The sequence below is a fragment of the Macrotis lagotis genome, chromosome 3, assembly GCF_037893015.1.
Source record: "Macrotis lagotis isolate mMagLag1 chromosome 3, bilby.v1.9.chrom.fasta, whole genome shotgun sequence".
In the NCBI taxonomy this organism is placed as follows: Eukaryota; Metazoa; Chordata; class Mammalia; order Peramelemorphia; family Peramelidae; genus Macrotis; species Macrotis lagotis.
Genome location: NC_133660.1, coordinates 276,312,611 through 276,333,136, shown reverse-complemented (window position 1 = coordinate 276,333,136; position 20,526 = coordinate 276,312,611). Strand labels below are relative to the sequence as shown.

Below are 20,526 nucleotides of genomic sequence, written 5' to 3'. Positions count from 1 at the left end.
GCCAAGTCCCTGCCCCCACCTCCAGGGGCATCGGAGGTGGCCAGTGGTCCCTGACTCGAGGGTCATGGGCAGAAAGTCACAAAGGCTCAGAGGGAATCGGAGCCCAATGCCACCTGCAGCTTCTCCCTCTGAGGCTGGGGCTCTTGGGTCAGACCAGAGCTGGCTGGGGGCTTAGCTGCCTCGATTATACAGGAGAAGATCGAGGTCTTCAAGGGATCACCTGGAAGGCTGGAGATGGACTTGAACCCAGTTCCTGCCCCGCCCCTCTACTCCACTGCATCAGGGCTTGGCTAACTTTTCCTGGCTGACCTTGGTGACCCTCCAGGCAGGCCTATGGCCCCAGATGGCCCCCCGCTGAGCATGGGGAGGCTCAGAAAGGGGGTGCTCGCCCAGGGAGCATTTGCAGACTGACTAAATGATGGTGTGGCTGGGTCCATTGGGATAAGGTAGAGGGAGATGGGGCAAAGCATTATGGGAGGTGGGAGCCCTCAGAGCCAGCCCGGGCGCCCTAGGCAGCAGGTCTGGCTGGTCCACCAGACTGCCTGCAGGTCTCAGGGGGTGCCCACCCCCTTTTGGGGCAGCCCCTCCCACTTCCCAACCATGGACACCAAGCCCAAGTCCTCCTCCCTGCAGGAGGGAGGGGCAAAGGAGGGGGTGGGGGCTTTCTACCTCATCTCACGGGACTGCATGGGGGAGGGGGCATTCCCCTTCTGTCATTTTGCTTTCCAGGCCTTGCACCATTCACCAGAAATCTGTGCCCCCACCTTTGACTTTGGGGTGTGCCATCTTGCAGGGAGGGGCCATACCTTCCACCAGCTTGGTGGAAACCTGGCTCAAGTGGCTCCTCCCCACTCTGGGGACCCCAGAGAAGTGAGTTGTGGTCAATGGAGGCCACGTTGGCTCCCCGTGGCCAAGGGGTGGACTCGCTCAAATTCTGGCCTCCTCCTTGTCCCCAGGAGCCCCCAGCTCAGCCCCATCCCACCCTCCCCACGCAGCTGGGAGGGAGTCTGTCCCAAGGGGCCTGGCGGGGGAGAGCAGGTTCAGGGAAAACCAGCTCACACCCACAGGGGAATAATTACAGAGGAGAACCTTTTATGAGAGGCAGGGAAATTGGTGAGAACCCCAGCTTCCCTCCGCCTCCTCCATTCAAATTGGGGGGTAATTAGGGCCCCAGCGGCTCTCCTCAGCTTGGGGAGTGGGTGCTGGAGGCGACTGGCAGGGCCAGAAGCCTTCTCTGCTGGTGGGGGGGGCAGTTTGGGGGGACCTTGGCTCTGGTCCAAGATGAAGCCAGGTCTTATAAGGGTGCAGGGAGCTTCAGAACAGGACTGAGGAGCCCAGGCCCCTCCGACAGCAATTCTCCTGCTTCTTCTTCCCTAGCCCAGTCCCTGCACTGTGTGTGGAGGGGGGTCTCCTGAGGCTCACCCCTGCCCCTGCTGGGGGGCAGTAACCGTTGGGACCACCTAGGCCTCCTGCAGTCCCAGGCTCAGCCTGGGCCCCAGGGCTTTGGCCAGGGTCAGGACAGGTGATCCCAGGGCCTGTGTGATGGATTTTTGGGAAGGGTCCGAGCTAGGACACGACTGGGACGCTGCCTTTCCTTGCCGGGGAAGGCCATGGGGCCAGGAGTCCCAGGAGCTGGGTTGGAATCTCCTCTCTGTCACTCACCGCTTGGGTGGCCTTGAGGGAGTCTCTTGATCTTGCAGGTCCTCAGTTTCCTTCTCTGTAAAATGAGGGGCTCAGACTAAGTGACTACAAGGCCCCATCAGGCCTATCATCAGTGTAGCTCCTTGGAACATCCTTGCCAAGTAGAGTGAAGGTCTTGTGTGCCCATTTGGGGGGAGAGGCGGGAGGGCAGGTTATAAATTAGATACATTTGGGGGGACTCTTCCCTGTCATGGTGCTGTGCCCCCCACTTCATGGCAAAGCTTTCTCCCCCTGAGGCCAGGGAATCAAGGTAGATCTTGATGACTGAGGCTAGAGGCACCCCAGCTCTGTGAACAGTCTTTGAGATGGCCCTAGGCCTGGGGAGTCTATCAATGACTGTGTATGTGTATGTGTGTGTGGGGGGAACAGCATGGTCTCCCCCCAAACTTACTGGGCTAGCCTGATGTTCAGAGGCTCAGCCATGGACAAAGCCACCTGACTAACACTGCCTACAAAGGGGTGCCATGAAAATGCCCATGTGAAGGCCCGGACCATCAGACTCTTAGATACAGGGTAGACCAGTCACCCCATTTTACAGGGCGTTCCCTGCCTTTCACAGCTGCCTGGCTGCTTTGGGGTCATTCCAATCCTTAGAGGGGTTGCCTCTAACTCCCCCCTCCCTCACAATCTTGGTTATGTCCCAGGACTGGGGTGGAGAGAACAAATCGGATTCATTCATCCATGTGACAGCCCCTCCAATAGTTCTGTGACCCCCAGTTTTCTCCAAGCTAAAGCTGCTCAGCTCCTCCTTCAATGGCACCAGGCCCTTCTCCAGCCTGATTGCCCTCCTTTGCATTTTTTCCAGTTGATCCATGTCCTCAGGACTCCCCTCCTCCTGCCCCTTATGCAAAGGCAGGGCCCCCAGATGCCCACTGAGGTGCCCCCTCTGGCCTCCAGTCATCACCCCCCCATCTCATGAGCTCATCCTAGATTAGGGCCAGTTTGGCTTCAGCAGTCACCCCCCCCGCCCGGGCTCTGGGTGGCTGTTCTGGACCCGAGTCATGGGACAGAACCCGGGGCTCCTCCTCTTGGGGCTCTACAGGCTCCTGATTGCAGGGAAGCCGGAAGACTGAGGCCTCAGACATCCCTAGCCCAGGGCTGGGGCCTGGGAGGCTTAGCAGGGAGTAAAGGCTGAAACCAGGTGTGGACGGGGCCTCCCCGAGGGCATCTCACTTTCTTCCTCCCACTGCCTGCTGTGGGGTGACGGGGACTTAGTCACCAGCATGAGTTTCCCGGGCCCTTCAGATCCTCAGGCATCACCGTGCTGACCCATAGGAAACTTGGAGCCTTTTCAGAAATCGGCCAGGGCCGCTGGGAGTTGTGGGGGAGCCGGAGATGGGGCTTCCGGCCCCTTCCCACTGACCTCAGAACCCCCAGGGAACAGGATGAGACCTGGGAGAATCCTGGAGAAAGAAGGATCCTCAAAGGCCATGGCACCCACCTCATGCTGACCAATAATCTCCCCTCCCCCAAATAAGTGACTATCCAGGGATGAGGGTGAAAGGGAACCCCTGCCTTCCTCCAAGCCACCCCGATTTCTCCTTGTTCTGCCCTTTGGGGCCGGGTGCCTCTTCCCAGCCCTTGGAGTTGTGAAGACAGGCCATTCCTATCCCCCTCCTGGCCCTGGGGTTTCTTCTCCCACAGAAATTTCTTCTGAAGCCTAACCCAGGGAGAGGAGATGGGGGAAGGCTGGGATGGGGGAGGGGCAGAGAGGAGGCCAGCGTTGGACTCCGGCCCCCCAGCTCAAAGGGCCTGCCCTCGGAGGTTGCCACCCCTGAGCCCCCGGCTTGGTCCAGCCTGGGAGTCCTGCGGCAGAGCAATGATCCAAGGTCTGTCCTATGAGGGAAGAGGCTCTAAAGCTGGAGGCTGGAGGAAGTGACTCAAGGATGAGGTCCAAGATGCGTATCTCCCTGACTCAGAGCGGCGCACAGGTTGAGCCTGCTGCCTGTCGGCCCACAGACCAAACCTGGAGGCTCGGCCCCTCTGGGAGCCCCACCTTCTCCCCGGGAAGGATGACGTGGAGGGGACTCCATAGGATAGAGAGTAGCAAACCTGGCAGCCCACCGGGCAGAGACCTGCAGATCTCCCCCCGCCCCACTGCCTAAGAGCAGAGACTTCTGGAAATGGGCCAGGTCCCCTGCCCCTCCCCCCACGTGAGCCCAGGCACCCAGGACCAGCTCCTCAGTTCTCTGCTCAGCCCCAGGCTCTGGGCTCACTTGCTATGTGAGGTACCTGGGGAGCCCGGCCCTGACCTCAGGGAGCTCCCGGCAGGAGTCAGGTCCAGCCAGTCCCTCCCCAGGACCCTACTCTGGACCCGCCGGAAATCTTGATTCTGAACTGAGAGGGGACCTCAGAGTCCATCTCCCTCCTGGCCCAACCCCCTCATTTGATAGTTGAGGAAACTGAGGCTGACAGGGGGAAGTGCCTCCTGAGGTGGCATTAGAACACCAGCCTTCCGCCTTCTGAGACCGGAGGGTCCAATCAGGAGACTTCTCTGGGCTAGACATTGTCCTTGGGACTTGTGACTCAGAGGCGGTCTCTGCCCTCAAGGAGGCTGCATTCTAAAATGAGACCCCATGGGGCAGCTAGCTGGCACAGTGGATGGAGCACCAGCCCTGGAGTCAGGAGGACCCGAGTTCAAATCTGGATTCAGACATTTAATAATTGCCAAGCTGTGTGACCTTGGGCAAGCCACTTAACCCCATTGTCTTAAATAAATAATTTTTTTTTAAATGAGACCCCATGGCCAGGAAGGGAGCTTGAGCCTGGGCAGTCCCAGATTTTGTCCAGCTGTTAGACCGCCAATGCCCAAGTTTTCCTGTAGTAATGGTATCCCTGGTTTGTTCCGCCAGTGGCAACAAGGCACAGTGTGGCAAGTTGTTGGGTAAGAGGAAGCTGGAGGAGGCAGGAGGCTGACATCCCATGGCCAAGGGTATCATTAACAGAATAGCTCAGTGGTCCGTGTCCTCCCCATCACATCTTAGGGTGGGAGGAGTCTCTAGGCCTGGGCTGAGCTGGAGGCCCCAGAGGCCAGGCCACTCCAGCGGGGGCCCCCTTTCTCTTTGACAAGTTGGACCCCAGTCAAACCACTTTATGGGGAATTTGTTGAGCCCCACTACATGAGAGGCTTGGGAGTCAAACCCAAACGAAGTCATTTCTACCCTCAGCCTCCTTATTTTCTATTGGTTCAGACCCCAGGCCTCTCACTGTGCTGGGCCCAAGGGAGGACTTTCCTTCCTCAGACCCCTGACACCTTAGAGGTTGAATGTCCTTTAGGGGAAAAGGCCTCCATCAGAAGAGAAGTTCATCAGCTTGAACCTCTAAAGCCCTTTCTCTGTGTGTGTGTGTGTGTGAGAGAGAGAGAGAGAGAGAGAGACAGAGACAGACAGACAGACAGACAGACAGACAGACACTCTGCCCCCTCCTTTACCAGGCCTGGCCCTGGGTCTCCATCTCCCCAATCTCATCATCACTCATCGCATCATCTCCCATTTCTTGTCTCTTGTCTCTCATCTCCCATCTCCCCTAAGAAGGAAGTCTCCTGGGGGAAAGGGCTGGATCTGGAGGTCAGAGGACCTGGTTAAAACCGGAGGCATCAAGGGTTGGAGGCCAGAGCTTAGAAGACCATCAAAGGTCATTGAGGTTGATCATTTCTCAACAAGGAAACTGAGGCGCCAGAGGCAGCAGGTGAGCATCAGAGGCAGCTCTTCAGCCCAGATCCTCCACCCCCAATCAGAGCTCTTCTTACCTTGCACACATCACAAGGGTCACAGGTGCGTCCCAACCTCCAGACAAAGGCATCTGTGTGGACACCTGCATTGAGACCTACATTCATCGGCCTATACATGCGTGTGACTCTACCTCCATGTGGGGTCTCTTACAGGCAGATCCATCCATGGGGAGAGACTAAGTCTCCTTGGGGCTCTGAGACCAGAGGAAGTGAGACCCCAGGCTGGATATCCAGCCCTTGCCCAAACCCATAGCCAGACTGGCAAGAAAATGGCTTTCCAGAAAACCCACTTCTGGGCATGGGGAGTCTGTGGCCAGGGCCTGGCCTGCCCATCCTGAGGGAGAATGCCCATGTAGACCACACTTGTAGGCACTGCTGACCTGGTTCTGGGGCAAGCCTCCTGCCCCATCTGCCCACACTTATTTGGGGGCAGGGAGGTAGAAGTGTCCCCCACCTCTTCTTTTCTCCTCCTCTACTTGAGATTGTACTTCCCTTTTCAGAATTGAAGAACTGGGTCAGAGCTCCCTCAGAGTGTCCAAGAGCATCCTGGCAGAGGGCATGAGCATTCCCATGGCAATGGAGATGGGCAGGTAGAATTCTCCGGCACAGAGACCCTGCACAATCAGAGCATCAAAGCCCGGCTCCCTCTGAATGGGCAGACCTACAGACCTTTGGCTGGGCCATTTCGGAGGCTACTTGGGCAGGAACAACCTTATTCCCTCCATCATGAAGCAGCCGGAGGGGCACCTGCCTCAGACTCCCTTTCCCCATCACAGTCAAACTTGGAGGAGAGAACAATGAACAGACTAAGTCTTCTCTGCTTCCCAGGAGGAGACCAGCTGTGAGTGTGGAGGGTTGGGCCCAATCAAGTGGTTTGTGAGGGTGTGTCCGAGTCTGCTCTGACCCCTCTCAACAGATGGTCTCTGTGACAACCACAAAGGGTTCTGGGGAGGTAAGGGTCAAAGCTACAGCTTCTTGGTTTGCTTTTCTGGGTTGGTCCAACCTTAGACCCAGTCCAACCTATGGGTTTCCCAGCCTGGCAGGGCCTGCTTGGGCAGTAGCAGCAGCTCTGGAAGAATTGGAGGCGTATCTCACTTTCCTCGCTGTAGCCAGAGGGCCAGGAGGAGCCACTGGTGGTGCCATCTGAATCCCCATCCTGTGTCCCAAGGAAGGCCTCAGTTGGGGGGGCGGGGCGGAGATGGGTTCTCTCCCCTGGCCCAGGAAAGGGCCTTTGTGGAAATAACCAAGCTCCCTTCCAACGGAGGCTACAGACAGACCACCATTGTTCATTGCCCTCCCAGAGCCCCCAGCTGCCACTTGTCTCCGGATGGGACCAGGAGGCAGGAAGGGCCTGGCATCAAAGGCTTTGGTGCTGCCTCTGAAAATGGGAACAAGGAGGGAAAGTGTCAACCCCAGGAAGTCCAATGTGGGGTATCATGGGAACACGTCAGGGCAACCAGAGGGGAGTGGAGGGGATGATGTCAGCCGGGGCTTCCCGACCCAGGCAGCCAAGGGTGGTGGCTCCCGCCCTGCCTAGCTCTGGGGCCTTGGAGTGAGTGACTTCCCCTCTTCATCCTCACTTATCTGTAAAATGGGTATGATAACACCTGAAGTCCCTGACCCAGAGGGACTGGAGTGAGGGCCATCAGAAACCACAGCAGACTCTGGGCCAGAGAACTGGCCATGCTAGCTCCCAGTCTCTCATCTTTGTCCTTTCTGGGCCTCACTTTCCTCCTCTGTACATTTGGAGGTGGAAGAAAAAATGGAAGAGATGAGATTACCTCTGTTCTAAGGTTTCTCCCTCCTCCATCACTCCATGGTCCAAGGGACCTTTGAACTCTGGACTTCAGGGTTTTGGAAAAGGTTCTATGGCCATAGACATCAGAATCGCTTTTATCTTGCTGGGGAAACACTAACTTTCCTCTGGTCCTGCTGCTTTTGGGGGGGGAGGACTGAAAAGGCCTCCCAGACCAGCTCCTCCAATCCATTTATCTCACAGATGAGGGCACAAAGAGGGCTGGAGGGTTCCTAAGGTGGGCTGAGGAAGACCACTGTGGAGTCGGGTAGAGAAGGGTGGCCCCTGAGCTGACTCTGGCCTAGCCCCTGTTCACCAAATATCCCAGAGAAACCTCAGGTGATTTCCCAGGTGATTTAATGTTCTTTTAAAAAAGGAGTAAAGAGAGCAGCTAGGTGGCATGATGGATAAAGCACTGACCCTGGAGTCAGGAGGACCTGAGTTCAAATGTGACCTCAGACACTTAATAATTACCTAGCTGTGTGGCTTTAGGCAAGTCACTTAACCCCATTGACTTAAATGAATAATTTTTTTTTAAAAAAAGGAACAAAGGAAGATGGAATACCAGGCAGCAAGGGAGCCGGCAAGGTTTTTAAGTCTTCCAAGAGAATCATCAGAATTTCCAACAGAAATTGGCTGGTTGGCCCAGGCCCTGCTCGTCCTGGGCCCTGCTCGTCCTGGGCCCTGCTTGTCCAGGCCACCTGGGGATGCTTCAAGACCAGATCTGGTTTCAGATCTCACCCTAGCTGGATGACTTTTTTCTATCACCACCCCTACCTCTTTTCCTCTTTATTCCTTCACTCATTTATTCATTCATTTGTTCATCCACTCATTCATTCATTCACTTTTTTTCTTTCTTTCTCTCTCTCTCTCTCTTTTTCCTTAAGCTTTGAGCACTCCCCCATGACCAGACCTTCTGCCCCTCCCAATAGCATTTTCTTGACACTCATCACCATCTACCTGCCTGCGAGTTAGGGAGGTATGGCAAAGGCACCTGCTGACTTTGAAGTTGGGATTCCTGAGTCCGAATGATGGCTTGTACCCTGACTCATAACTCTGTGATCACAGGTCACTTCCTATCCTTTCTCTGAGTCTGCTGCCCCAGCTCTGAGCGAGAGATAATAACCCTTCAAGTCCTATCTCCTGGCGGCTTCGGGGAAAGTCCTTCAGAGATAGAAGGTGTCATTAATGGCATGGGCATCTCCTCGCCCTCTGTGAATTCCTGGAGGGCAGAGACAGGGCTGTGGTCCTCCTTGGATACAAAGTGACCGAGAGAGGGCCTAAGCTCCAAGACCACTCTGAAATGACTCGATCTCTTCTCTAGAATCATTAAGTCCAGGGAGGATGACTGAGCGGACACTTCACGTCACTGAGACCAGGAAAACTGGAGCTGCAAAGAATTATCACAGGTAGACTCTGAAAGCCAGAATGTCAAAGTCAGAGGGTCCCTGGGACCTAGAACCTCAGAGATAGGAGGGAACACATGTTAGATCATGTCAGAACTTAGGACACAGAACACAGAATGTCCGACCTGGGAGGAACCTTAGAATACAGTACATGGAATCCTGGAACTGTGGGGAGCCTTAGAATACAGAATGTCAAAACTGAGAGGAGCCATGGAATATCAGAACCATGGGAACCTCAGACCATAGAACATAGAATGTCCGAACTGCCTGGGAGGAACCTTAGAACATATTGTATGGAAAATCAGAGCTGGGAAGGGACCCTGGTTTGGAAGATAAAACATTTGACCTTAGAGACTGGTAGGGACCTTAGATTGGAGAATATTTAGAACAGGGAAGGTCTGTAGAACAGAGAATCCGGAATTTCAGAGTTGAGAGAGACCTTGGACCATGGACTATCTGAACTAGAGAGAACCTTTGAACATCACATATTAGAACTGGGAGGGACCAGGAAACTGGAATATCAGAGCTGGGAGGGAAATTGTAACCAAGAACATGGAACGTCAGAACCCAGAGAGGAACTGGAACTGAAACTAAAAACGGAATATCAGAGGGGAGTGTGGAACTGGAACCCAGAGCACCATTTCTATTTGCCTCACCTAGAGCCCCTTTCCTTGCACAGCCAGGCACCTGGGTGCTTGGTGAAAGCTTTTTCCTTTCCTCCCCTCCCCTACAGTTTAATCAATGACTAGATAGCTAAGCTTTCCAAGGTGGAGACTCCACCCCAGGGGGTTCTAGGGTTCCTACCTCCTGCTGTCTTGCCTGAAGGGGTCCCCCCAGCAATGTTAAAAGGTGGAAGTGACCAGAGCTAGGTTATGGATAAGCATTCCCCATTACCAGCCCCTGGGCCAGGCCCTCCCTTTCCTCCCCCACAAGCATGTGGCTCAGGGAGCTCGGCTCTTCTCTGATCAGGTTATTGGACCCTAGACTGATGGGATCTGGAGGACGAAAGTGAGGCTTCCAGCAGCCACAGAGGCAGAATCGGAACACAGCTCCTCTGGCTCCCCAGCCTGTTTTCTTTCTCCTCCACCATACGGACTCCCCAGGGGGCTCTTGTGGTTGGGGAACAGAGATCTGGAGCATGACTGAGGCAGTGCCTGGCCCTTGGAGGGGTTGCAGGGGGGGGAGAGCCTAAGAGAGCAGTCCCCACTGGGTCTTGGGGGCTTATATTCCATTGGATGGGGAATGCTCAGGGGGTGTGGGGAGACCTCCAGGGAGACCCTGGAAGGAAAGCCTCGGACGTTTCTAGCAACCACTTGGGCAACAAGCATTGATGAGCTGGAGGGGGCCAGGACAAAGTCAAGCTGAGCTTACTGGCCCAGCCTGGGAGGCCTTAGAGACAGTGGGCTTGGGGAGTGTGGCCCAGGCACCTGGATGGGCCCGGGGTGAGCCGGTGGGAGGAAGCGGGAGCCCCCGGGGCTTCGCCTAGTGGGCAGCCTGGGAGGCCCAGACAGCCCCGAGTGGAGCATGGTCTGCTAGAGGGATCAGATTGCTGGGTATGAGCTGAGTTAGACTGCAGAGGGTGGCGGGGATGAGCCTCCAGCTTCCCAGGAACCCAAAGTTGAGTTCAGTCCAACTCGGGCTTGGGTGGGGCGGAAGTTCTTTCTTCCCAGGGAAAGTATGGCTGAGTTGGGGCCCAGGCTCAGGCCTCCAGGGATGGGAAGAGGGAGATGAGTCACGCCTGGGCCGGGCTGGTGAGGCAGGAGCCACATTCCTGGGCAGCGTCCACGCCTCTGAGATGGGCAGACAGGGAGGGAGGCCGGGGAACAGTCTGGGGGAAGGGAGGTCACAGGAAGTGAGGGGGGTGAATGAGAGTGGATGGGGAAGGGGGGAGGAGAAGAAAGAGAAAGAGAAAGGAAGAGGAAGGAAGGAAGCAGGGAGAGAGGGAAGGAGAGAGGGAAAGCGGGAAGGAAGGGGGAGAAGGAGAGCAAAGAAGGGAGCAGAATGAAGACTAGGGAGCCAAGGAGAAGAGGCCGCCGAGAGGTGGCGACAGGAGATTGGGCCAGGAGGGAGGCAGGCCAGGCGGGCCGACAGATGGGGAAGAGAGCGGGCGGGGGGAGGATGCGGGGCCCGGAAGGACCCAGGGGTGGGCCCGGCCCCGAAGCCGGCCGGTGTCCGCGCGCACATGGAAAGCCCCGGGCGGGCCTGGGCGGGCCTGGGCGGGCCGGGGCGGGGCCGGGGCGGGGCGCGGGGCGGGAGGAGGTGCCCCCCGAGATAAAGGCGCGGCGGGAAGCCGGCGGCCTCAGTGCTGCCCGCTCCCGGCCCCCCAGATTGCCTCCAGCCGCGGCCGCCCCGTTCCATCTCCCGGCCGCCGCTCCGTCGGGGCGCCCCGTGCGCTCTCCCGTGCGATCTCCCGGCGGGCCGCCCGCCCCGTGCGCTCGTCCGGGCCAGCCCCGGCCGCTGCCTCTCTGCTGCCGTCGGGGCGCTGCAGGCTGGGCCGGGCCGGGCCGGGGGCCGTGGGCTCGGGCGGCATGAAGGTCCCGGGCGCCGTGCTCCGCGAGGGCGAGCTGGAGAAGCGCAGCGACAGCCTGTTCCAGCTGTGGAAGAAGAAGCTGGTGGTGCTGAGCACCGACGGCCTGAGCCTCTTCCCCGACGGCCCGGCGGGGGCCCGGCGCGGCGCGCGCCCCAAGGAGCTGCGCTTCCACTCCATCCTCAAGGTGGACTGCGTGGAGCGCACGGCCAAGCACGTCTACTTCACCATCGTCACCCGCGACCGCAAGGAGATCGACTTCCGCTGCCCCGACGAGAGCTGCTGGAACGCCTCCATCACCATGGCGCTCATCGACTTCCAGAACCAGCGCGCCATCGAGGACTTTCGGAGCCGCCAGGAGCTGGAGCGGGAGCGGGAGCGGGAGCAGGCCGGGCCGCCCGAGAGCCGGCTGGCCCGCGCGCCCTGAGCCGCCCCGACAGGGCCCCAGGTGAGGCTGCGGGACCCCGGGCCAGGCCTGTCCCTCCCCGGCCGGGTGGCCCCGGCGGGCGCCGGCGGTGCAAACTGGGGGGACGGCTCTCCGATGGGCCAGGGAGCAAGCGGGGCGCCCCCGCGCTCCCCCGCAGCCTTTGGAGCGGAGAGCCCGGAGGCGTGGCGGATGGACCGGGCTTCCCCTGGGGAGCGAGGTCCACTGAGACCCTATGGTCTTCCGCTCGGGGCTTCGGAATCAGTCCCAGAGTCAACCTCCACGGGCAAAACCTCGGGCTCTTCTCGGGCCGGGGTCCCCAAAGCTTTCTCTCCTGTCTCTAAGACCCTCCCCCTTTCCCATCTCCGAGTCTCTGTGTGGTTCGTGGGAGGAGGGAAGAGAATTCTAGAAAAAGATGGGGGGCAGGGTATTCCCAGGGCTAAAGACCCCACTTCTAGTAGCCTGGAGGCGGCGGCCTGGGGGCCTCCTGGGGCTGGCGGACGGGAGATTAGGGACCCCGAGGCCGGGAGATGGGAGACCGCGGCGAGGTCTTCCTCGGCCTCCAGGGAGCCAGCTCCCCCGCCCCATGGGGAGGAGCAGGAACCTGCTCTCAGGTGATCTCCGAATCTTGAGACGGGATGGAAGCTCCCCTCCCCTCTCCCCCCACCCCGACTTTAACCTTGACCCGTTTCTTTCTTCTCTTCCTTAGAGCCCTCTGGCTGGACCTCAGTGGGGACCTGTCTTTGCACTGAAAGGGCCCCTGGGAGCCCACGAAGGAAGAAGTGCTGAAGGAGAGCCGCATCTCCCTGCCGGCGGGGAGAGCCCCCCAAGACGACTCCGGCTGCCACGGACTCTGCCTGGCTCCAAACTTGGGGGGAGTGGAACCCAGACACCCCAGGAGTGGGGAGCGGTTGCCGGGCCCTGGAACCTGGGGAGGGGGGCAAGCCGCGTCTATTTATGAGTTGTGCAAACTGTGGCACCCCGCTCCCAGGAGGGGCACCCAGGAGGGGCGCTCCAGGGCTTAAGTTATTTGTGGTATCTATATTTATATTTATTTCAGTGAGACTGGCTTCGCGCATTCTGTCTTAATATTTTTTCATACTGTGTCCATTCCAAATAAATGACTTGAAATACTCAGTTTTTTATCAGCCGGTTTGATCTCCTGAAGTTCATTTGGCATGGGATTTGGGAGGGCTGGAGGTGGCAGATGGGGGTGGCCAAGGGGAGTACCCCAGGGGACCAGAGTAGAGGCTTGAGCCCCTGCTCAGCTTCCTTGGGGCAGGCCATGGGGCTGCCGGGGAACCCCAAGAGGACAAAAGCCAGCCTGGTTCGCCCACTGGGAGACCTTGGGCCTCCCTCACCCCATTTCCGGCAGCTTGATCTGCCCCAGGCTTTGGCTGGGCCGGGACTAAAATCCCTCCTTTCAAGATTTCCTGCTTTTGGAACTGGAAGAGTCGGCTTGGGAAATCAGAGATCAAAGGGACTGTGGCCATTCACTTCCTGCCTTTCCAAGGGCAGAAACCCGAGGCTGGGAATGGGGTAACTGGGTGAGACCAACCCAAGGTCACCGAGCTGAGTCAGTGACTGAGCCCAAAAGGGTGGGTCTCAACTCCCAGCCTGGGTCCCTGGCCTGGGCTTCCAGCTAGTTGTGGGAGCAGCACCCAGGAGCCATGTGTGTGTGTGTGTGTGTCTGGGTTGTGGGGGTGGGGGGAGTCGGGGGTAGGGTCTCAGATTCTTGGTGCCCTCCATGGGCATGGATCATATATTCTTGGGAGGAAAGGACCAGCAGGGTTCCAAGGTTCCAAGGTAGAAAAGGAGGGTGAGGCAGTGGTGGGGGAAGGGTGGGACCCTGTTTTACCTCCATCTGATGCTCTTGGAATGGGGGTGTTGTCATCACCTTGGAAGGGATCTCCTAGGCTTGGGCAGGGGGCAGGAAGGAGCAGAGCATGGACTAATGCTCTCATTGCCACAGTGCCACGGAGCTTGGTACCATAAGCCCAGGCTTCCATGGGCTTCCTCAGTCCCTCCCCAGACATCGACTTTCACTCTCTGATGTCCCTTTTCCTAGCATCTCGAGCCTCCCTTCCACAACCTTACTCCCCAGGGACCCCACTGACTCGGCCCAGGCTGTTCACTCCCCCCTCTCCTCCAGCCTAAGCTCCGAGCTTGGAAGCCTCAGAGCCACCGTGCCCAGACTCGCTTTCTGGGGAGAACTAAGTTATTGCCAAGGAGGGCAAAGGCGGCCGTGCTTAGAGGGGAGCTCCGGGGCCTTCAGGGGCAGATGGGGCTCGTTGGACATCAGAGGGAATGGTGGGAAGCCCTCCACAGCCAAGCCCTTCTCCCAACTCTTTCATCTTGGCCCAGCCTCCCAGACTTGTCTCTGAACTCTCACCGACTGCCTCTCCCTTGCAGATGGTTATTGATAGATGCCAGTCAGGCACTCTCCCTCACCTTTTCATCTAGGAGCTCTCTAGGACACCTCTCCCAGCTCCTGCAGTGTGCATTGTTGGGGACCCCCCCCCCAAAGGAGCCAGTGAATGAATGAAAACTGCCTTGACCAGGGAAGGTACTTGAGCAGCCTCAGAAACTGGAAGAGGACTCTGCTCCTGCCCCTTGGTTGGAGGCTCAGGCTCCCCCCTCTAGGAAATGATGCCAGGATATTTGTCTTGGTCTTTGCATTTCCAGGGCACATCCCTGAACCTCGAATGGTGATGGCTGGTTGGCTGGCTGGTGAGTCACCTAACCATAGCTCCATTCCTTTGGGGTAAGGATGGTTGACCTGCTGGTGTCCCTGGAGCCCCCCCACCCCGGGCTACTCTGGTGAGCTACATTGGCTGAATGAGGGCACAGCAGGGAGATGCTCCTGCCTGGTGGACGTGAGGAGATGCTTTAGGGGAGAGAGGACCAAGTCCTGGGTGAAGGCAGGGCAGCCTGAGGGGAGGGGAGGGAGAAGAGCCTTCCCAGAACCTCCCTCAGCACTGGTTGGCTGAGACCAGATCCTAGAGGTGCCACCCGGCCAGTAACTGTCCAGAGCTTCAGGTTCCACACCCTTGGACCCACTTTGAATAAACTAAACCTTCCCTGGGGAAACTTCTCCTTCTTGGCCCCAGGCCCAAAGAAGCCTTTTGTGTTAGCAACCTGTGAACTGGTACAGGTCCCTCCCCAGTGGGGCCCACACACCCAAGAGCCAAAGAGACTCAGAGAAGGAAGCACAAATGGGGCCAGATCTCAACAATCCCCATTGTGGGCACATACTGCCAGACAGAGGCAATATTGTCTCCGGTCCTTCCATTTCTCAGGCCTCCAAAGTACAGGGGAAGAGCTCTCTCTGATTTCCAAGTCAAAGGTTGTGGGTTCAAATTTACCACTCTGACATAAACTACTTGGAAGACCTTGGCCTTAGTTTTCTCTGCTGTCAAACAAGAATCAAATGACCCTGAAGCCTAGAATCCTCTAAGTTCTGGACCCAGGAGTCTTAGAAGCCACTTTCCATTTTGGACCATATGTCCCTGACCTGTTCTGCCTGAGTCAGCTCTCTCTCCCCCAGACTCAAACCCTTATTTCTTCACATCCATAGGAAAGTGGCAGGGTGTGTGGTTAGAACTGTCGTAGGGCAGTCAGGAGATTTGGGTTCTACTCTGGGCTCTGATACTAAGTAGCTTGGGGTCCTAGGGCAAGCCCTGGCACAATGGCAGGCATCTAGTCAGTGCTTAATAAATCCTCAGTAACTTGACTTTCCTCCTTTCTGAACTCATTGTTCTGATCTATAAAAGAAAGTTTGAGGGGCAGTTTGGTTGGGAGGACCTGAGTTCAAATTCAGCCTCAGTCACATGATTGCCTAGCTGTGTGACCTTGGGCAAGTCACTTAATGCCGTTGCTTTAAATAAAAATTTTTAAAAAAGAAAGTTTGGGAAGGACTCCAAGCTTTCTTCAGTTTGCTTGACTGGGTTCTTACACTGGGGGGGTCTCAGCTTCCAGCCAAGGTAGGTGGGAAGGAGCCCAGAATGGGGGTTATGGGTAGGCCTGCTCTGGCTAATTCTGTTCTCTTTCCCCGACTCTCCAATTCTGCTCCACTCCCCCAGTTTCTTCTCTGGTCTCCCTGCCTCCTGCCTCCTGTGATCTCTTCCCTCCTCCCTGCCTCCTGCTTCCCCTCCAACTTCCTTCCTGCTGCCTCTCCTCTTCCCTCCCTGCCTTCTCTTATTCTCATGATCACCAGAGCCACCTTTAAAATGTCCCCACAGACCCACTGCTCGATTCCAAAGCCTCTACTATTACCTAATAGGGGAAGGAGAAACTCCTGCCCCTAGCATTCAGGGCCTTGGACTCGCTGCCAGCTTTAGTCCACCTCACACTTCCATCATGTTCTCCACATTCTAGTCAAGCTGAACTGCTCTTGTCTCCTGTTTTTAACCTGCCCTTTCCCACCTCCAAGTCTTTGTCCATCCAGTCCCCCATGCTTCAAAATGCATTCCACCCTACCCCATTCATTCACAAGTCTTCAGGGCCCAACTCAGATGCCGCCTTCTCTCCTTGGATCCCTCATCTCTCTCCTGTTTCCTACACATCGGGGCCCTCCTAGAGACTAGCATCTTCTGGAGGGCAAAGGCAGTGTCATTTTTCTATTTGCTACCCCAGGTAAGAGCCCACAGTAGGAGCTTAACCAGTGTGTGATGACTGACTAGCATCCCGAGGCCTCTGCTCCTGTCTGCCTCCTCTCTGGAAGCCAGCTCAAAGTTCATGCTTGAGATCAGTCCCTTCCAGTTTTTTCTGACCCTGATGACCTGTTTTCTGGACCTTGTTTCTGGTCACAGGATTGACTTGGAGGAGGGGGAGAAGAAGAGGAAGAGGAGGAGGAGGAGGAAGAGAGGCCAAGGCATTTATTATCAGGATGACGGGGTGGGGGGGTGTGAGGGGCAGCAAGCTCCTCTGTGGAGCAAAGATCACAGTGCTCTTTTGGCTTTCTGGGGAACATTCTTCTTGCACAGATACAAGAAGAGAAGAAAATTGACAGCAAACTGCAGGTGACCGAAGGCAGCGACTCCGAATCTCTTGTACAGGAGGCCGCCGATGGTGGGGCCGATGGTCCGTGTCAGCGGCTGGACGGAAGCACAGATGCCCAACATGGTGCCTGGGGTCAAAGGAGAGAAAATGTCCATCAGGTAGCGCAACCAGGGGACAACAGATACCCCAATCCTCCCTGTGTAAGGCTTTATTCTCCATTGGGGCGCTTAGAATCTCCAGTTCAGGGCTGAACAGCACATAATCCGGGGAGGAAACAGGCCCAGAGAAGAAGTGACCTTTCCAAGTCCCAAAGGGAGAGGGGAATAGGAAACAGCCCCGATACCTTCATACACTGAGAACTGCCCCTGCAGGATCTCAGTGGAGAGAGGTCACCCTCCCTGGTCTCAGGACTCTGCCCACCCAGTGGAAGTAACAAGGGAGACATTTGCTCCAGGCTCCATTTCACTCTCCCCCTCAAAGCCCTGTTTGGGACCCACGTCCCCCATCCACTCCGGGCGTTCTATTATTTCCACCTTGTTTTCCTTGTTCGTCCCACACGCCTTTACCCTCGTTTGCCCAATCGGACGGAGAGCTCCCCGGGGGCCCAGTCAGTGGGTAATAAACGCTTGTTCATTGATTAAGACGTTAACTCTGGTGAAGAGGGGGATATGAGCTCAGACAAACTGGGTGGCCTAGATAGCCTCTGGGCTGGCCCCAGGTGACCTTGGGTAAGTCAATTCTCCTCCTCCAGCTTCAGTTTTCCCTCTGAATAGTCATCATAGCCATCAATCGACCTCCCAAGAGATGGTATGACAGGAGGTAGTGTGCTAAGAACAAAGGCTGCTCTCAGGAGGGATCCAGCTGCCAGGTCCTGGATGCACTGGATGCCAAGATGCCAAGCCCACAGGAGCTTCCTGCTGCCCCCAGCTCTTGGGTCACAGAGCATGCCAGGGAAACAGGGTCAGAGATGACTGGCAGTTGATTCTGCTCTCTGAGGAACAATTATTCTGGTCCTGGCTGGCCAAGGAAGATGTTATCAGAGCGGAGAGCTGGCACCATCCTCACAGCGTGCTCCTTTCCCTGGAGGGAGATGGGTGAGCTTTGTTGAAGTCTTCAGCAGGAGTAGGAGTGACTCAGGCCAGGCCAGCACAGGTGTCTCTTCCGGCTGGAGTCCAGGACTGGGGCCAGCAGCCAGAGACAACTAGGTCTTCAGGACCTTAATGGTGTTGCCACCAGTGCCCCTGCCACTTCCAACCTCTTCTCACCTTGGGCTCTACTTTTCATGCCCATCCACGGCTGAGCTCTCCCTGGCCAATGGCTAGCCTACGTCTAGCTCTTGGGCCTCTCTCCTGGACTATCAGAGCCCTGCCCAGGCTCTCCCCACTCCCCTTGGTCTTTCGCAGCACCCTCAGAGTCAGTTTTCTCCTGGGTGGGTCTGACCTGGCAGGGGGTGGCCAAGCCCCTTAGCCTGACCTGCTCCTTCTCATGATCAGGACTAGCATTTAGGTCGTGGGCTTGCAAAGTGATGGACTCAGCCAAGGGGTATTTATTATCAAACACATTGGATTGGGGGCTCTTTTTAGTTTCCACTTTACAGCTGGGGAAACTGAGGCTCGAAGAGTGTGTGAGGTAGGATTCAAACTCAGGTCTTCTTGACCCCAAATCCGGAGCTTCAGTCATCATAACTCACTACCTTTCTTTATTTCTATTTCTATTAGGTCATTAGACCATAAGCTTCCTGAAGCCAGGCAGCACCCCCAGCCCACCAAGCACAGGAGAGGCCTAATCTGTCACCCGACACTTTAAAGCCTACCAGCCTGGAGGGACTGGCAGAGGCTGGATTCCTTTGGTGGAACCTTCCAGAGCCAAGGTCACTTCCCTTCTACCCCAAGGCTTTGCAGGACGATAGTGTCATCTGCTGGAGGGAACCCACTCAGCCTCCTGTGGCTGGGGAGGCTGCAGGCTGGGTTTGGTCCATTGGGGACAGCAGGACCCTGCTGGGGTACAGAGCCAGAGGGTGCAGCCCCTCACCCCAACTCAGAATCTTGCTTCCATGGCCCTCCATGGCCCTCTATGATTCTCCATGGGCCCCCATGACCCTCATGACCCTCAGTGGGCCTCCATGGACCTCCAAGCTCTTCATCTCCGGCTTCAGTATTCGCCTCAGTGACTATGGAGGCCTCCTGGTCTCCTGGCCACACGGTCCTGGGCCCTAGATGGGGCCTGCTCCTTTCTTGCCTTTCCTCCAAGGGACGGGCCCAGCTTCTGTCAGTCAGGTCCGACCAGGACCTGCTGGGAAACTATTGGGCATCAGCCAGTGGTCAAACATGTTGGTGTGCTCTGACGATCGGGGTTTGGGGGGTGGGGGTGGGGGTGGGGGTTTCCCAGTGGAGGAAGGGAGAGACGTCACTTCTAGGGCCGGATGCTAAGTCTGGATCCTTCCTCTCCTGCTGTGTGCCCTTGGGCAGGATCTTTCCTTCTCTGGACCAGTCTCCTCACCCATAAAATGGGAGGGGAGGACAAGGGAGCCCCGGGTCCTTCCTTACCAGGTCAGAGTGTGAGGCTATCTCATCTCAGGGAGTGATTGCAGCCCAAACCCTTGCTCCCTGTGTGTGTGTGGGGGGGGGCAGCCTGGCTACTTCTGTGGCCATGGAGACAGGGGCAGCGGCTGGGCAAACAGCTGCCCCGGGGGTGGGGGTGGGGCAGACATACACTCAGAATCCCCACAATGGGAGGTAGCCAGGCCGGCCTTGTGTGTGGGGGTGGGGTGGGGGACAGCGTCCCAAGGGAGTGTCTGACGGCTCAGGGTGACTCCAGCCTTCCCAGCAGGGGCCCGTGGGCCTCAGCTCTGTGCTTCCCGGAGCAGCAGGGAAAGGTCCGCACCTTCGGGTCAGCCTGCCCTCTCTTCTTGACCAATTCATCTCAATGAACAATTAGCCAGGCCCCGCTGGCCTTGGCCCTGCCCAGCGCCTAGGGTTCCACTGGCCACCACAAGATGGGCCCAGAGGATGCCCCCCACAGAGAGCGATGGGCACCAGGAGGGGCCTTGTTTTGTCTTGGCATCAGTATCCCCTCACAGGGGCCTTGTATGTAGTAGGTGCTTAATGTATGCTTATAATACTGGCTGGGAATGGAGAGCAGAGAGTGTTTGAGGAGGGAGAAATCAGGGCTGACTTCCTAGAGGAGAGCCTTGAAGGATGGGGGGGCCATTCCCCTTGGCCTGGGGCCAGGGACCCAGAGAGGCCCTGGTCACCCAGTGATGGGGGCAGGAGGGACAGGCCAGAGCCAGAGTCAGAGGCAATGATGCCTGGGGGTCTTGGGGCAAAGCAAGGGGCAGCAGGAGACCCACCCTGGAATCTTGAGCCCATCCCTGTTTTTCACCTGGGCTTCTTCCTCTCTGAGCCTCAGTTTCCTTATCTGTGAAATGGACACAGTGGGCCCTCCCAATTTAAACTTGGTGCGATTTTGGGGGGCTACCCGAATTCATTGACTTCTGGTCAAGGCAGGGGTGCCCCTCTGTCACCCCTAGTCAGCAGCCCTGCGACCTGGGGTGGGGGCCAGGGGTTCCTGGGGCTGCCTGGGAGAGCTGGGGGAGAAGCCTGGCCCTGGGCAGGGCCCCCTTTCCGTGGGCAGAGCCCTGCCCTGGCAGCCAGAGAACCACCCAGCAGCAGAAATGGGTGGCAGGCCTCGTAAGAGCTGCCTTTCTCCCGGGAAGACGCCCACACTGCTGGCAGCTGGGTGCTGCCCCAGCAGACCGAGAGCAATTAGCTGAGCCCTCTGCATGTTTGCAGGTTCCCAGGGCCCAGCCCGGGGCCCCAGGGCCTGATTCTTTCTGAAGGCAAAGGACAGCGGACCAGCCCGGGGCCTCCCACAACCCCAGCTCCCCCAGCTTCCTTGGACAAGGAACCCTCCCTCTCTGCTTCCTCCCCCTCTCGAGACTCC

General features: G+C 57.3%; 2 protein-coding genes across 3 annotated transcripts in view; one reads left to right on the top strand and one right to left on the bottom strand.

The window, feature by feature from the left end:
* Nucleotides 1-5,934: 5,934 nt before the first annotated feature.
* On the top strand, nt 5,935-12,720 carry PHLDA2 (pleckstrin homology like domain family A member 2). 2 transcript variants are annotated; one of them, XM_074230813.1, is made up of 4 exons: nt 5,935-6,983; nt 8,551-8,635; nt 10,960-11,607; nt 12,293-12,720. In XM_074230813.1, exon 3 carries the CDS (start codon nt 11,161-11,163, stop codon nt 11,584-11,586), a length of 426 nt encoding a protein of 141 aa, XP_074086914.1. In that variant the 5' UTR covers nt 5,935-6,983; nt 8,551-8,635; nt 10,960-11,160; the 3' UTR covers nt 11,587-11,607; nt 12,293-12,720. The 2 variants fall into 2 exon arrangements, with proteins under 2 accessions (XP_074086914.1, XP_074086915.1); XM_074230814.1 differs by lacking the exons at nt 5,935-6,983; nt 8,551-8,635 and having other exon boundaries at nt 10,840-11,607.
* A 3,718-nt stretch (nt 12,721-16,438) lies between these two features.
* The window catches only part of SLC67A1 (solute carrier family 67 member 1), a 75,123-nt gene continuing 71,035 nt past the window's right edge, over nt 16,439-20,526 (bottom strand). Inside the window, exon 11 of the mRNA XM_074230812.1 lies at nt 16,439-16,711. Within this exon, the coding sequence (XP_074086913.1) occupies nt 16,524-16,711 (188 nt within the window). The 3' untranslated portion in view covers nt 16,439-16,523. The remainder of the gene's footprint in view (nt 16,712-20,526) is intronic.

What these genes read in the sequence shown, in the direction of transcription:
- PHLDA2 (XM_074230813.1), top strand. Translation starts at nt 11,161, where the DNA reads ATGAAGGTCCCGGGCGCCGTGCTCCGCGAGGGCGAGCTGGAGAAGCGC.